At 36.5% G+C, this 17593-nt stretch overlaps 1 protein-coding gene across 7 annotated transcripts; it reads right to left on the reverse strand.

The window, feature by feature from the left end:
- Nucleotides 1-290: 290 nt before the first annotated feature.
- On the reverse strand, nt 291-17266 carry LOC147408052 (SKP1-like protein 1A). 7 transcript variants are annotated; one of them, XR_015176950.1, is made up of 4 exons: nt 16791-17258; nt 5806-5986; nt 3814-4039; nt 291-701 (listed from the first exon to the last, which is right to left on the reverse strand). XR_015176950.1 is itself a non-coding variant. In XM_086436904.1 (3 exons), the coding sequence occupies exons 1-2, from the start codon at nt 17121-17123 to the stop codon at nt 5813-5815; spliced, it is 507 nt and encodes a 168-aa protein (XP_086293030.1). In that variant the 5' UTR covers nt 17124-17258; the 3' UTR covers nt 291-4039; nt 5806-5812. The 7 variants fall into 7 exon arrangements, 3 of the variants coding, with proteins under 3 accessions (XP_086293030.1, XP_086293031.1, XP_086293032.1); XR_015176949.1 differs by having other exon boundaries at nt 291-4039; nt 5761-5986; nt 16791-17266; XR_015176952.1 differs by lacking the exon at nt 5806-5986 and having other exon boundaries at nt 16791-17257.
- Between the last annotated feature and the right edge of the window lie 327 nt (nt 17267-17593).

Here is a 17593-nt window from a genome sequence, read left to right on the forward strand (position 1 = left end):
CGCTGATAGGGATAGTTGATCATTATTCATGATAACTACATTTTCAACTTTTCTAGATGCAAATAAGAAAAAGAAAGAGAAAATAGATTGAGATGATGGTGAGATGGTCAAGATTTCATTCGGTAGAATAGATGGAGAAGATGGTGGGTGTATAGAGTAATACGATAAGGGTATAAGTGTAATTTCCCTTAAATACTTACTTAAATGGGCACCGAAAGCGCATATGGTGGGAGCCAATAGTACGACTCAGATCAAAATGCTTTGTGTGATCATTCAACATAACGTAACAATTTCATAATAAAAAGCAATGAATTTAGCGAATTGCCATGTGAAGAAGGGATGTTCATCAACACTGTCATGGTCTAAACAGATTTTCATTGATGATAACAGCAACTGATGATGCTAACACCTCACCTAACAACGAAGACACACTAACACTAGCAGGGTAAAACACAGCACATGCAGTAGCAAAATGAGGACAGGTTGATAGAATGAGAAAATGAGTACAACAATGTCTTTTTACCAGCAACTAACCAACATTTATTTGTGAATAAGGAGTGCCTTGTTCATTAGTCATGCCTGGACTTCACTCGAAAGCCCATTGGTTCTCCCTCCTGATCTCCTCCTCTTCCTCCGGAGTGAGCTCACTTTCTATGTTGAAGAACTTGTGAATCTCCTCTGGCTTCTTCCCGTTGATCATACTAGCCACGGCCTCGCAAGTCAGAACTAGCAAGCTTTTTATGTAAAGGAAATTTGAAGCCAGAAACAAAAAAAAAAAACAAAAAAAGGTGGCACCAGAGATGATGAGATTTCATGATAGAGGTGTGCACCAAATGTAAGCTAAAACAAGAATAACAATCACATAATTTGGTCATCTCTGCGTTGCAATGCATCATAAAAAATAGCCCACCAATTCACAATAGTGAAATACACAACAGATCTAATTAAGCTGTCCAAGAGATCATTTAAAAATAATCGAACATCAGATTCCACTATCTCGGGAATTATTTGGAGAATTGCTTACTATGGTCACGTATCCTCCCACCACCACCACCAAAAGTATAGAGATATGGGAAGGAAGCAAGCAAGGTAGTAGAGGAAAAGAGGTCCGATAGGTACAACTCTGGATAAAGATGGTAGAGGCACATGGAGGAAAGAATGAACTGTACTTCATCAGTACCCTCCTTCAAAATGTTTGCGTATTTCTTTTTCTGTTGGGACATTTCTAGCCTTGAGTTGAGGCTCTCCATGAAACAGACGATAGGGATCGATTCTGTTTTCCTAAACATCCCAACCATCAGTTTGACTTTGATGGCCTCTTCTACCATGGGTAGGGTGTTGTTGAGCTCTCATCCTAACTTTTGGGTTTTGGCTCATTTTACAAGCCTCATTAGGAAGAACCACATGCATCTCACATTGCTAATATGCTCTTGACAAGTTGTAAACCAGTTATAAAGCTCGGCAACAAAGTTCACCTAGTCTATGTTCTAGATCTGGACTTCATTCATGTAACCCACATGAAAGTTATAATTAACTCTATGTTTGGAACAATGTAATAATGTAATTTTTATAAGAAATGATATTGCCACACCAAATTTTGTTAGGGCCTCACCTATTGTATGAAATTCTTTGCTTATTCATTAGCAAAAGTTGGTGTGGCAATAGCAGCTCTCTATATTCATGTGTAGCAATGTAACACAATTTTGGGTTTTCAATTACGTCTATAAATATATTTTTTAATAGGTTTAAAATTAGGAAGGGTTCAGAAGCCATTTCAATGTTTGTGTCATTTCCCTAGTATAGAATGACTGTAAACCCTTTTATTGTCGAAAGTTTGGAGTCGTTAAGAGCCGTTCCAAAAGTGCAAAATTTGAGACAATTTTCCACAGTTCCTAAATTGTGAATTTGGTGTAGTGACCACTCGAATGTTACAATAATGATTCGGTACTAACATACCCAATCAGAGATTTCACACACATTTTCTAATACAAATGACTTCAACTCAATTGATATTTGAACTGTTAAGATAAAAAATATGTATGATTAAATAAGAAGAAGAATGAGAGAAAGTACCATTTGGTCAGATGGAAAGTGATTTGCATGCTTAAGAAGAATGGGGGGTTGGGCATTAGGGGGCTTAGATTAGCTAATAGAGCTTTGTTAGGAAAGTGGCTTTGGAGATTCGGTGAAGAAAGGAATAGTTTGTGGAGGAAGGTTATTAGGGCAAAGTACGGGGAAAGGGGGTTAGGTTGGTATAGTGGTGAGGCGAAAGATCCTTATGGGTGTAGTGTTTGGAGAGGGGTTCTTAAAGGGACGGAGGATTTTGAGAAAGGGATTAGATTCAGAGTGGGATTGGGGGATAGAATTAGATTCTGGGAGGATAGTTGGTGCGGCACGTCGCCTCTGGCAGTCCAATTTCCGTCTCTGTACGCTTGTTCAATTACTAAGAATCGCTCTATCCAGCAGTGTTTGGTTGGCAATGACTCTGGTCCTGCTTGGGATTTTGGGTTCAGGAGAAATTTCAATGATTGGGAGCTAACTGAGGTGACATCTTTCCTTGATCTTATGCATATGGTTCAACTCAACGACAGTGAACAGGATAAGTGGGAATGGGTAAGAGCTAAGGATTCAAGGTTCTCCGTCAGGTCTTTCTATAAATGGCTTACATCCTGTGCAGAGAATTCCCTAGCGGGATCTATTACTTGGTCAAGGTTAGTTCCTTCTAAAGTATCTTTTTTTGTTTGGTTGGCTAATATGGGTAGGATCCTCACGTTGGATAATTTGATTGTGCGGGGTTGGATCACTCCCAATTATTGCCCTCTTTGTATGAATGATGGGGAATCTGTCGATCATATGTTGATCCATTTTTCATTTTCTTATAATATTTGATCGCATTTCCTTGGTCTCTTTGGTTTTAATTGGGTCCCTCCTCGTAAGTTCTCCTCGTTGTTAGTAGAATGGACTAGTAACGTTTTCCATACCAGAAAAAGGATCCTTTGGGCTTTGCTCCCCTCGGCTATCGCTTGGGGGATCTGGAACGAAAGAAACAACAGAGTGTTCAATAATAAGAGTAGCAGCTCTCATGCAAGTTTTTTGGAGATCTTGGGTTTGTTATACCTTTGGTCAAAACAGAATATAGAGTTCGCGGGGACTACTTTTGACGATTTTGTGTTTAGATGGCACTCATTTTGTAATTACTAATGTTGTTTTTCCTCGCTTTGTTGTTCTTATTTGAGGCTTCCTCGGCCTCTTTGTTTCTTGTATTTCTTTTCTGATCAATATATTATACTTTTCAAAAAAAAAGAAGAAGAATGAGAGAAGGAGAAAATGGATAGAGAAGAATGAGAGAAGAAGGAGAAAATGGATAGAGAAGATGGTGAGATGGTCAGGATTACATTCGGTAGAATAAACATAGAAGACGATGGGTGTATAGAGTAATACGATAAAGGTATAAGTGTAATTTCCCTTAAAAAGCTCACTTATGTGGGCACTGAAAGCACATATGGTGGGCGCCAATAGTACGACTCGGATCAAAATGCTTTGTGTGATCATTCAACCTAACGCAACAATTTCATAATAAAAAACAATGAATTTAGCGAATTGCCATGTGAAGAAGGGACGTTCAACAACACTGTCATGGTCTAAACAGATTTTCATTGATGATAACAGCAACTAATGATACTAACAGCTCAACTAACAATGAAGACACAGGAACACTAGCAGGGTAAAACACAGCACGTGCAGTAGCAAAATGAGGACAACTTGATAGAAAGAGAAAATCAGAATCACAATGTCTTTCAACCAGCAACTAACCAACATTTATTTGTGAATAAGGAGTGCCTCGGTCATTAGTCTTGCCTGGACTTCACTTGAAAGCCCATTGGTTCTCCCTCCTGATCTCCTCCTCTTCTTCTGGAGTGAGCTCGCTTTCTATGTCAAAGAACTTGCCAATCTCCTCCGCCTTCTTCCCCTTGATCATACCAGCCACGGCCTCGCAAGTCAGATCTAGCAAGCTTTTGATGTTCAGGAAATTTGAAGCCTGAGACAATAAGATTTCATGATAAAGGTGTGCACCAAATGTAAGCTAAAACAAGAATAACAATCACATAATTTGGTCATGTCTGTGTAGCAATGCATCATAAAAAATAGCCCACCAATTCACAATAGTGAAACACACAACAGATCTAATTAGGCTGTCCAAGAGATCATTTAAAAATAATTGAACATTAGATTCCAGCATCTAGGGAATTATTCAGAGAATTGCTCACTATGGTCACATATCCTCAAGGGAAACTGGGATGAACAAACCTTGTCCCCCCCACACCAAGTAGAGGGATATGGGAAGGAAGCGAGCAAGGTAGTAGAGGAAAAGAGGTCCAATGGGTACATCTCTGGATGAAGATGGTAGAGGTACATGGAGGAAAGAATGAACTGTACTTCTTCAGTACCCCCCTTTTAAAATGTTTGCATATTTCTTTTCTGTTGGGACATTTCTAGCCTTGAGTTGAGGCTCTCCATGAAACAAACGGTAGGGGATCAATTCTGTTTTCCTAAACATCCCAACCGTCAGTTTGACTTTGATGGAGAGCCTCCTCTACCATGGGTTGGGTGTGGTTGAACTCTCATCCTAACTTGTGTTTTGGCTCATTTTACAAGCCTTGTCAGGAAGAACCACATGCATCTCACATTGCTAATATGCTTTTGACAAGTTGCAAACCAGTTATAAAGCTCGGCAACAAAGTTCACCTAGTCAATATTCTAGATCTGGACTTCATTCATGTAACCCACATGAAAGTTATAATTAATTCTATGTTTGGAACAATGTAGTAGTGTAACTTTTATAAGAACTGATATTGCCACACCAAATTTTGTCAAGGCCACACCTATTGTATACAATTCTTTGATTATTCATTAGCAAAAGTTAGTGTGGCAATAGCAGTTCTCTATATTCATGTATAGCAATGTACCACTATTTTGGGCTTTCAATTAATGTTAGTGCCATTTCCCAAGTATCGAATGACTGTAAACCCTTTTATTATCGGAAATTTGTAACAGTTTTGAACAGTTCCTAAATTGCGAATTTGGTGTAGTGACCACTCAAATCAAACAATAATGATTCAGTACCGACATACCCAATCAGAGATTTCACACACGTTTTCTCATACAAATGACTTCAACTCAATTGATATTTGAGGTGTTAAGAAAAAAAAAGGACAATTAAATAAGAAGAAGACCATCGTTGAAATTTAAAACCCTTCAACTTTTCTAGATGCAAATAAGATAAAGAATGAGAGAAGGAGGAGAAAATGGATAGAGAAGATGGTGAGATGGTCAGGATTTCATGCGGTAGAACAAATATAGAAGACAGTGGGTGTATAGAGTAATACAATAAGGGTATAAGTGTAACTTCCTTTAAGAAACTCACTTAAGTGGGTACTGAAAGCGCATATAGTGGGCACCAATAGCACGACTCAGATCAAAATGCTTTGTATGATCATTCAACCTAATGCAACAATTTCATAATCAAAACACAATGAATTTAGCGAAATACCAGGTGAAGAATGGATGTTCCTCAACACGGTCATGGTCTAAACAGATTTTCATTGATGATGAGAGCAACTAATGATGCTAACACCTCAACTAACAACAAAGACACAGTAACACTAGCAGGGTAAAACACAGCACATGCATTAGCAAAATGAGGACCGCTTGATAGAAAGAGAAAATGAGAACCACAATGTCTTTCTACCAGCAACTAACCAACATTTATTTATCAATAAGGAGTGCTTCGTTCATTAGTCTTGCCTGGACTTCACTCGAAAGCCCATTGGTTCTCCCTCCTGATCTCCCCCTCTTCCTCTGGAGTGTGATCGCTTTCTATGTTGAAGAACTTGCGAATCTCCTCTGGCTTCTTCCCCTTGATCATATCAGCCACGGCCTCGCAAGTAAGATCTAGCAAGCTTTTGATGTTCAGGAAATTTGAAACCTGAAAAAAAAAAAAAAAAAAAAAAAAAAAAAAAAACAAGGTGGCACCAGAGACGATAAGATTTCATGATAGAGGGTGCAGCAAATGTAAGCTAAAACAATAATGACAATCACATAATTTGGTCATGTCTGCGTTGCAATGCATCATAAAAAATAGCCCACCAATTCACATATGTGAAATACACAACAGATCTAATTAGGCTGTCCAAGAAATCACTTAAAAATCAGATTCCACTATCTTGAGAACTATAGATTCCTCGAGGGAAAAACGATGAACAAGGGGATATGGGAAGGAACTGAGTAAGGTAGTAGAGGAAAAGAGGTCCGATGGCTAATGGGTCTGTAGTCTACTACCCACTACCCGGATACATGAATATAGCACCGATGGTGGTGCTCCTTGCCTATGTTGCTGTGAATTTATTTGCCACAAAGCTACCTGAATTGGATATAAGGGCAACGGATAAACCCATCTTGATTAGTTTTCCTGATGTGAAATTGGTGATAGATGGATCAACTATGAAATGCGTTTGGTTTGATTTGCATGGATAACAAGAATCCAGCAATTTAATATCGGGACACGTGTTCAACTGTCCGACAGGCATTTCTCTATTGTGGTCGGGTCCACTGCACCCTCCCCAGCACCCAATTCCCCTTGGCCGAGGGGTAAAGGGCATGGAAAAGGTGAGAAAGACAAATGTAACGTTAGGAAAATAGTGGGTCTGGTGCTGGGTGGGCTTTAGGTGTTGGTTCTGTTGAGTTTCTAGTTCTTTTGAGTGAAGAGATGTAAGCACAGGAAGAAGACGTAGCAGATGGAGGCCACGGCAGAGGGGGGTGAAACCCTGCAAATGGCATCGCCTGCAAATATGTTCCTCAGTTTTTTTCCATTTGTACAAGTCACGTACCGTTCATATTCTGTTTTTTCCAAAGCAGAGTTGCAAGAAAGGAAATAAAAATTATATTAATATTTATAAAACAAAATCAGAAACAATAATCATTTAAACTAACATCTTTAATCCTAAATCTACGTATTAATTGTTGCTTGAATATGTTTATTCTTCAATTAATGTCTTAAATAGATAAATTCCATCCATTGTATATTTCTTGTTGACATCCATTCCAATTAAACATAATTTTACACACTCAATTTTACTTTTCTAACTCATTTCTCTATTGTGGTCGGGTCCACAGCACCCTCCCCAGCACCCATTTCTCCTCGGCCGAGGGGTAAAGGGCATAGCAAAGGTGAGAAAGACAGATTGAAGGTTTGGAAAATTGTTGGTCTGGTGCTGAGTGGGCTTTAGGTGATGGTTCTGTTGGGTTTCTTGTTCTTTTGAGTGCAGAGATGTAAGCATAGGAAGAAGATGCAGCAGATGGAGGCTACGGCAGAGGGAGGGGGGGGTTGGGGGTTGAAACACTGCAAATGGTCTGGAGAGCTAATATGTTCCTTAGTTTTTTCTATTTTTACAAGCCACGTACCATTCATATTCAGTTTTATCCAAAGCAGAGTTGCAAGAAAGGTAATAAAAATAATATTAATATTTATAAAACAAAATCAGCAACAATAATCATTTAAACCAACATCTTTAATCCTAAATCTACTTATTAATTTTTGCTTGAATATGTTTATTCTTCAAGTAATGTCTTAAATAGATAAATTCCATCTATTGTATATTTCTTGTTGACATTCATTCCAATTAAACATCATTTTTACACACTCAATTTTACTTTTCTAACAAGTGTACTCCTAAAATAAAAGGGACTTTAAGCCCATGCAAGTGTCTGACTACAAAATAAAAGTCTAGGGGTAAAACAACTTCTAAATTTCCAATACAATCCATTTATATTTCAAAGATATCAAAATCTATTAAAAAAGCAGTAGTTAAATAATTTACTATAAATGTAGAAATAAGTATTTATCAAACAATTGAACATTCGATTGAGTAGTGAAAAAAAGAAAAGCAACCATAAATACATGTCATCAACATTCTCTTTTCTAAGATTAACTTGGAACATTATTCAGAGCTTGAACTAACAACCTCTACTATTCTGATGCCCTCTTTGCTATTCTCAACTTCCATATAATTCAAATCCTTGTCAAAGTCTAACAAGATTGTATCAACTATACACAATTTGTATGTGGTGGTAGAAAGTACAATGAAATTCGGAAAGAAAAAAAAAAAACCCTATATACATCATGGTTTCAAAACTCGTCCGAGACCGAGACACATCGTCCGAGTTAACTCGATATCAGGGCTGAACAATACAAATGCACAATCAGTTTTTTGACCGAGATTTAATACCTCGTGTTCAATTTTTTTATTAGACTTCGACAAACTATGGAGGAGATGCGCAAGTTTTTTAACATAAAAGAGGATATCACTCCATAAGAATGGGAGGAGATCCGGAGGGAGATTTGGTGGGCCTTTGAGTGAAGTCCATGTAAGACTAATGAACATGGCACTCCTTATTTATAAATAATGGTTGGTTAGTTGTTGGTAGGACATTGTGATCCTCACTGTCTCTTTCTATTGAGCGGTCCTCTCTTTGCTACTGCATGTGTTATGTGTTTTACCCAACTAGTGTGGTTGTTGTTAGTTGTGGTGTTAGCATCATTAATTGCTATTAATTATCAATGAACTTCATGTGACATTTCCCTAAATTCTTTATTTTTTTCTTTTGAAATTCTTGCATTAAATTTAATGATCATACAAACCATTTTCATCCTCATGTTGGACTTGGTAGGATTAAGGCTTCATCTCAAGTGGGTTGGGATCAATCTAACCCAACTTAAGCTTGACAAACACAAACCTGTGCCCAACCCGACCTCGATCTTTAAATACTCAACCCGAGCCAAGTAAAGTTGGATTGGTTCAGTTGGTTATTTCCTCATTAATGCTAGATAATATTGTAACAATAAATGCTTAGGTTAAGCAAGCATGTCATCAACTTGAAAACATGGCATCTCAAATCATGACCAACATGTGGAAGTGTACATCTAAATTACCCTAAACATAAATTAAATTCATAAATATTTAATTTTAGATCTTAAAATTTTAAATAAATAATAATGTTTATTATTTTTCTCCACGAAAATTAAAGTATAGCCAAGTACTCAATAACCCCAAGGGGTTGGCCTAATGGCAAGCTGAGCCTCAATAAGCTCCTTATGAAGGGTAGGTCAAATGTTCGAAACACCATGAAGCTATGAATTCCTTGGGGCAACCCTCTAGGGTCCGGTTGACCCTCGATTCAACCAGTTGGACATAAGACTTTCTGAGGTGGCGATGTGTGTGACCGTGGGACTAGTCTCACCCGAAGGGTGGGGATACCAACGATAAGAAAAAAAAAAAAGTCAAGTAATCAGTAGAGATTTTAACCGAACTCATACATATTCAAGTAGACTCAGCCAAGTTGATGAGTTGACTTAATGATTTGTAATGTTGGCTCAATAATATCTGGATAAGTATCAGAAAACTCGTCTGAGATGACTTGGTATCGGAGCCTGGACGAGACGAGACGCAAAATCGAGTTTTAAAACCATGATATACATACATACATACATATATATGCATGGATTGAGGGATCATGTAGAGCCTAGACCAAGGTCCACAACTAGGCCACCTGGACTGCCCTAATAGTCCAAATGACAACTCAGCCCGAATTTTTATGGTCTAAACTGGGTATGAAAACCATGAAGTTGTCATTTTGTATGTGTGAATCGGTATCGGAATCACAACCTAATGAGGTCAACAAGGTTTTCAATGTTTATTAGTGGAAATAAAGAGTGCCAAATATGTAGGCATTAAAACAAAATATAATTGCCTGCAAATTAAAGCACAATTTAAGACAAAAGCTGAAGAAGGAAAAGATAAAGATAATTTTAACGATAAAGATAATTTTATTAATAGAAGCCAACGAGGGAGGTCAAAGGGACCAACCCAAAACAAAACAAAAAGACTTACAATAGCCAAACGGAACCAACAAATTACTCTTGCGACAAAGAACAAAAGGATTTGATATGTTGTAACGGCTTCTTTTTAAAATATTAATTAAGGACATTTTAAAGATAATGTAATAAAAAGATGTTTTTTTTTTCAAACCAAGTCTTTTTCGTCCCTATCTTTAATTTTTTGTTAAGTTTTTTAATATAAACTTAATTATAATTGTTCTTACAGTTGTGAATTGTTATTAGTACACTTAATTTCCAAGAAAGCGCTTAATTGTTGTTGGTTCACCCGCACAGCCACCTCGGAAAGTCCTATGTCCAACTGGTTGAGTCGAGGGTCAACCGTACCCTCAAGGGTGGCCCCAAGGAATTCATAGCTTCATGGGGTTTCGAACATTTGACCTACCCTTCATGAGGAGCTTATCAAGGCTCAGCTTGCCACTAGGCCAACCCCTAGGGGTTATTGAGCACTTGGCTATACTTAAATTTTTGTAGAGAAAAATACTGAACATAATTATTTATTTAAAATTTTAAGATCTAAAATTAAATATTTACAAATTTAATTTATGTTTAGGGTAATTTAGATGTACACCTCCGCATGTTGGTCATGATTTGACATGTCATGTTTTCAAGCTGATGACTTGCCTGCTTAACCAAAGTTCTATTTGAGACTAATATAAAATGACCTAAATGCACTTCTACTCAACTACGACTCGAAATCCCTTGATTTTTCTTTGTAGAAAAAATGTGATCTTCGAGTTCTTTAACCTCTATGGCAAACCATTTTTAACTCAATCAACCTAGCCTTCAATCCATCATCTTCAATGCATCATAGAAAATCCTCGATTTATCTACCCAAAAATCCATCTTTCTCCCCTAAAAATATCATACCTTTCTCTTTCAAGTTTGAAAGTTGAAGGAGATAGATTCTTACGGGTGAATAATAAAAAGAATTAAATATTAAAATGTCCTAATCTTATAACTAAAAGTCAAGCATTAAATATTAAAAAGACAAAATTCCATTATTGAAGAACGAAGTATGGATGATGCTAACATCCCAATGAAGCATTGGATATTAGTTATCCCAAAATTTAATAATACAAATTTATATCTAAGATAAATCCTACTTTTTGTAATACGAACATTTCCACCTACTAATCTTTATATAAGCATTTATTGTTACTATATTATCTAGCATTAATGAGGAATTAACCAACCGGACCAATCCAACTTTACTAGGCTCGGGTTGAGTATTTAAAGACCGAGGTCGAGTTGGGCACAAGTTGGTGTTTGTTAAGCTTCAGTTGGGCTTAGATTGATCCCAACCCACCTGAGATGAAGCCTTAATCTTACCAAATCCAACATGAGGATCAAAATGGTTTGTATGATCATTCAACCTAATGCAAAAATTTCAACAAAACAAAAAAAAAGAATTTAGGGAAACGTCATGTGAAGTTCATTGACAATTAACAGCAATTAATGATGCTAACATAACAACAACAAAGACACAACAATCACCCTAGTTGGGTAAAACACAAAACACATGCAATAGAAAAAAGAGGACCACTCGATAGAAAGAGTGAGAATCACAATGTCTTACCAACAACTAACTAACCATTATATATAAATAAGGAGTGTCATGTTCATTAGTCTTGCCTAAATTTCACTCGAAGGCCCACCAATTCTCCCTCCGGATCTCCTCCTCTTCCTCTAGAGTAAAATCGCCTTTTATGCCAAAAAACCCGCGGACCTCCTCCACCGTCTTCTCCTTGATCATGTCAGCCACAGTCTGGCAAGTCAAATCTAGCAAGCTCTTGATGTTCAAGAAATGTGCAGCCTGAAAAAGCATGGTACCACAAGAGAGTTAACATTTCATGTAGATTATAAGAAATAAGGTGCAATAAATGTAGGCCAACAAAAAATAACTATCACAAATCATTTAAGAGTAGGAAAGTTCAAAACAAATAAAGGATCACTCTCCCTCTCTCTGATGGCACCTCTCTAAAAACATTTTCCCATCTAAACAAGAAGTCCAAAAAACAAGCCCCTAAACTCCTTGAACCACTTGCACCAATAAAACAACAATCTAAAGATACTGAAGATTAAATCTTACAAGTTGCTTTCCCTCCCATCAAACGTGAATATTCCACTCTTCCCACAAACCCTAACAAATTGCAAAGGGCGTTAATTGCCAAAAAATCTTTAACATGATAAAAAAATAAGGGGACTTCCAACTGAACAAAAGAGATACAACCAAATGAGGATGACAACAGGAAACCTTAAACAAAGAAAGGAAATGAAACCAAACACCAAAAACCACATCACAGTGGATAAAAGTATGCTCCACAGCGCAGACACTCCATTTTCGCACTCGCTTGATTAATCAACTCATCAACCCAATTGTGACGGTTTCCAATGATGGATGAATATTTCAATGTTTTTTATTTATTACTAGATATGTTTCAAAATTTCAGATAAGGTATCTCAAGCAAACAAAATTTTAGAAACCACGTTACGCTAGGAAAATATTATCCAAAAACATAAAAATCATCATTGTGAGACAAAAAGAAGTTTTATGTGAAACATCACTAAAAAATGATCAAATTACCAAAATACCCCTAACATCAAAACATCTCTAGAGCCTATGTTACACTAAGAAAAATCCTTGCGAACACATAAAACAGCAAATTAAAATCAAATAAACTATTTCGCCAATTTTCACCAAATTTGACAAAATTACGAAAATACCCCTCATAGAGTCTACGACCATTTCACACCAAAAACCCATAAATGATACAAACCAATACTCTCATTGAATTTCTACCGAAAAACTGATTTCAAAACATCCCAAAACATCGAAAAATGACTTCTAAACACAAAAGCCCTCTTTGAGGGCAAAACAATAATTTTCTAACCCTAAAAATTCAAATTTAATAATTAAAATATTAATGAACGTAAAGTGAAATCTTAATAAATTAAATTTAAAATTTTGAACAAATAAAATCAATTAATTAAGCTCACGGGCCAAATTTTAAGTGGTGGCCCACTTATTCAAGTGGGGGCCCACCTGATATTTATTAGAAGGCCCCTCCATTTGAGGTCCCAAAGAATTAAAAATATAATCAAGAGGATTTTCCAAAAAAAAATTAAAAAATATTATTTCATTGTACGTAAGAATGGAAACCCTAATTGACCTTATGTTAAAGAGACTTGGTCAAACTGAAAGACTTCCAAAAACCTCTATAAAAAGGAGCCTCCAGAACCCAATCTCGCAGGTCAAGAGAAACCCTAAGAAAGAAAGGCTAAAAACTCTCCTCAACATTCCCAAAACCCTAAATTTGAAGTCTTAAGTCCCTACCTAACACCCAAATCCCCTTTACTACTCCAAAAATACCCAAAAATTCTCAAAAAACACCTAAAAACCCCCAAAACACGCAGAACATCCAACAAATACTCAGATCTAAGAAGAGAATACCTCATCTCGAAGATCTGAAACTGATCTAGTGACGGAGACAAAGGCAGGAAGGTTCATACGAGGAACGCACTCCGCCAATACTGAGAGAATCGATCGTCACAATCACCTTAGGTAATATTTTATTTTGATTTTTAGGTCGTATTTTAGCAATGTAAATTTTTGGAAAAGTAGAGATTGGCATTTACTAAGCAGGATTGGTGCCTAACATCTTCCAATCTCGTAACATGATCCCTGGACCCCTAGTTTCTTTTTCGTAGATTAGTGTTATTTATCTATTTAAAGTCATGATCCGGTTCCTAGACCATAAAACTAGGTGGCGAATCTTAAACACAAAAAAGCGGATTCGCAACCCGCGGATCGAGAGCGCTTTCACACACTCCCCTGCTCACTTTACACATGAAAAAATAATCGATTAATACAAGAACTTTAGGCATAAGGAGATCAATCGTTGGTAACATATTCAATACCGCCAAACATATGAAGAAAAACATTTTATTAAGCACCTTAGAAAACCAAATGGCTGAAGATGGAAAACAAACCTCAAGATTATCTATAAGTAACGAATAGAACGACTTGACAGAAAAGAGACCATCGCTACTACCTTTCCAAATCTGGTGGTCTGCCTTAGCCAGAGAAGGACTCGTGGAAGCTAACAAGTTGAAGATAGAGTGCTGCAGAACAATGAGGGGAGATAAGAAAAATGAAATTTGATTTAGGTTCGGGATTTTAGGAAAATCTGATTGGGTATTGGGTAAGGATTTGGATAAGATAGGATAATTAAATTATGATTTTGGACAAATATGACGACAATCCCGATAAAAATGGTTAAAGGTTTGTAGGATAAGGAAAGATTAATGTTAAGTTATATAGATTTCAAGAATCAACGATCAAGAATAAAAAATCAAGAAAGGGGTTTCAAGAATCAAGGAATTCAAGAAATTAAGAAATCAAGAATTTAAGATTTCTTAAAAAAATTCAAGAAAACAAAATTTATGTGTTGGGTTCTTGAAAGGATTAAAGGTTTCTTAATCTCTCACATATAATAATAAATAAATAAAATAGAAAAGGTGGATTAAAGAAGAGATAAGAGGATAAAAAGAAAATTAAAGAAAGAAAAAATGATATTTACCTTAGAATCACCCCACTGATTTTCATAGCAACAACCATGTTGAAGGCACCAACATTCAAAGAAAATAGAAAGTTCTTGTTTATTCCATTCATTCTCCCTAAATAAACCCTACTACAATCTATAAATAACGAAAATCAACCAAGAAACCTAATTTTCGTAACTTTCTCGCTCCTAAATTTTCAAACCTAATAAACTTAAATAAAACAAATGCTACAATTACCAAACTGCCCCTAAATATTATACTAAGACCATGGACCAATAAAACATGAAAATAAACACAAAAAGACATAAAAATAAAATCCTAAAATCGAAATCTACATCAATTCTCCTCGACTAGGAAGATTTCACATTATCGATTGCATTCCACATTATAGAGGAAGCGTCCCCAATTTCTCAATCATTCAATCTTCTTCTAAAACCAAGGTCCTAAGGCTCATCTCTCTCGTTAGGAACCAAAAAGGTAGAAATAGGCATTCCTTTTCTCATGGATAATGAGTACAAACTTGGAAACAAACCTTTTAACACTTTTGTTTCACAACCGATTTTTGTTAATCAACTATGGTAGAGGGAGGCGATAAGGCTTCAAAATGCAAGCCTTGTACCTAGGCAAGCGTTTTTTTCCCTTTGATAACAATGTGCACTAGATTTGGGAAAAAGCTAGGAAAACCTATCATTAATTAATGAAAATCATGCATTAGCCTAACACACCTTTAACTTCACGAACCGATTTCTCAAAGAAAGTCCCTCCAGGGGTGATATGGAAATCTATGATACTTTGACAAAGCAAAAAATAACGGCCTTAGTAGACAAAGAGAATGAATTATAGTAGATCAACAACGTGAAGATGCCACTAAATGCTTGGGTTGGCACTATAATTTCTCTAGCACCTTGTAGGAAATTGTCATTTTAAACTGACAAATATTTGATTGTGTGGCACTTTCCCAAGGGTGGTTGAGGAATATTACGAAAACATGACAAGATTTAGCTTATTTTTCGGATAGGATAACAACACTTCAAGGTAGTTTGCATCTAGATATCCACCATTGTTTCCTCGAAAGAAAGATACGCTATGGGATTTTTTTTTTTTTTTTGCATAGGTAAGTTGGACTTGAACCCCCAACCTCAAAGTTGTTTTGCGATGTGTTAAACAAACTAAGCTCCAAGTAATGGGATTTTGTTATTAATTTACTTGTATCTTAAAGTAAGGCGTCTAGTTGGCTTTCTAGGTATAGTGAGCTATGGTTAACGTTGCCCATGGCAACCAAAGTAACCAATCCCCTGAGGTTGCTTACCTTTAAGCCAGCTCTCTCTCTCTCTCTCTCTCAATATATATATTGCCTATCATGGGTATTCCCACCCTTCGGGGGAGACTAATCCAACGATCACACACACCGCCTCCTCAAAAAGTCCTACGTGCAACTGGTTGAGTCGAGGGTCAACCGGACACTAGAGGGTGGCCCCAAGGAATTCATTGCTTCATGGGGCTTCGAACACTTGACCTACCCTTCCTAAGGGGCTTATCAAGGCTCGGTTTGCCACTAGGCCAACCACTTGGGGTTTATGTATATATTCCAACTTCGTTGAGTATTTCTTCCTTTGCTGATATAAAACATCCTATAAAACAAAATTACAATATTTCATATTATAGAAATGTAATAAGTTGTTTCTTAGCACATTAAACAGAAGAAAAAAAAATCATGATCAAACCCTAAGAAAAGCATGGTTTTAAATCTTGCCTGATACTACGATGACTTGCTCGAGTCATCTCAGTCTCGTTAATATACACTGTGTCTCAACATTCACATCATCTCGCAAGATAAACAAGATGTCTCGGACGATATTTTGAAAATCTTGGCCAAGTCAGTAAAACTTGGCCAAGTCAACAGGGATTTTGATTAAAATAATTTAAAAAATTAAATATTATTATATAAATAAAATGTGATTTTACGACTAAACATCTTCTAATCTACCTTGTTTTATAAAAAAATTATAATCATTTTAATTTAAATATATGTAAATCAATCATTATAAATCCAGTCAAATGGTTTGTCTCGTCCGAGACAACTCGGTCTTGTCCATGGACGACATGAGATGTCAAACCGAGTTTTGAAACCATGAATGAAGAGACAAACTAGACGATTAATATGATATAATTTAGGCAATCAAACAAATCTTACTTAACCAGCGCAAAAAAGATTTTAAATAAACCCTAAAAATCAAAGAACCATAGAGAAATCAGAGCAAAAAAAAATTACCATCATAAGATCGAACATTGTGGACTGATCGACCTTGACAAACTCAGCATCCCAGCTCTTGAGTTCCTCATCAGTTATAGGGCTCTCAATGTGTTTCTTACAGTACTCCAACACCTTGGCCAGGATTGCGCCCGTCACATTCGGCAACTGGATCAAACTTTCCGCGAAATCCTCCTTAAGCATGTCCTTGATGGTCTGGGATTCGAAAGCTACGGCCTCATCGATTTCGAAGGTCTCTCCATCTGAGCTCTTCAAAGTAACTTTCTTCGACATGATCGCAGAAACACAAAGATGAACGAGAACAGATTGAATCCTAAGTCCTAACCCTAACATCTCATTATAAAGAGCGAATTTGATTCCAGTTTCGATGAAACCAAGAAGTAGCTTGAATTTGCTGTTTTCATTTTAAAAAAATTTGATGTGAATGCTTTGTGGGACTTTCAATGGACCAACTAATCTTATTCACATGAATGTTAAGTTAATGTTAGAATTAATCAGATTATTTATAATGAATGGTAGTTCTCCATGATACGTTTTTAGAGGAATTGTATCAAACTTTTTTATACTAACTACAATAGCAAAGTATATTTTACTTTACTAAATTTTTTAGGGTGATTTAGACATTCCCCCTACATTTTGTTGAATATTAGAGATACCCCTATGTTTTGAAATTGATGACATGCATACCTTGACCTCAGTCTTCTACATAGACTAGGGAGTAAAGGCTCAAATGCCCTCATCTTCAACCTCTAGTCAAAATCCCAGATTTTTTTTCTTCCAAAAACTAATCATCTACAACCTTT

Source organism: Akebia trifoliata, chromosome 3, assembly GCF_017979445.1.
Source record: "Akebia trifoliata isolate Shusen 1 chromosome 3, ASM1797944v1, whole genome shotgun sequence".
Classification (NCBI taxonomy): domain Eukaryota; kingdom Viridiplantae; phylum Streptophyta; class Magnoliopsida; order Ranunculales; family Lardizabalaceae; genus Akebia; species Akebia trifoliata.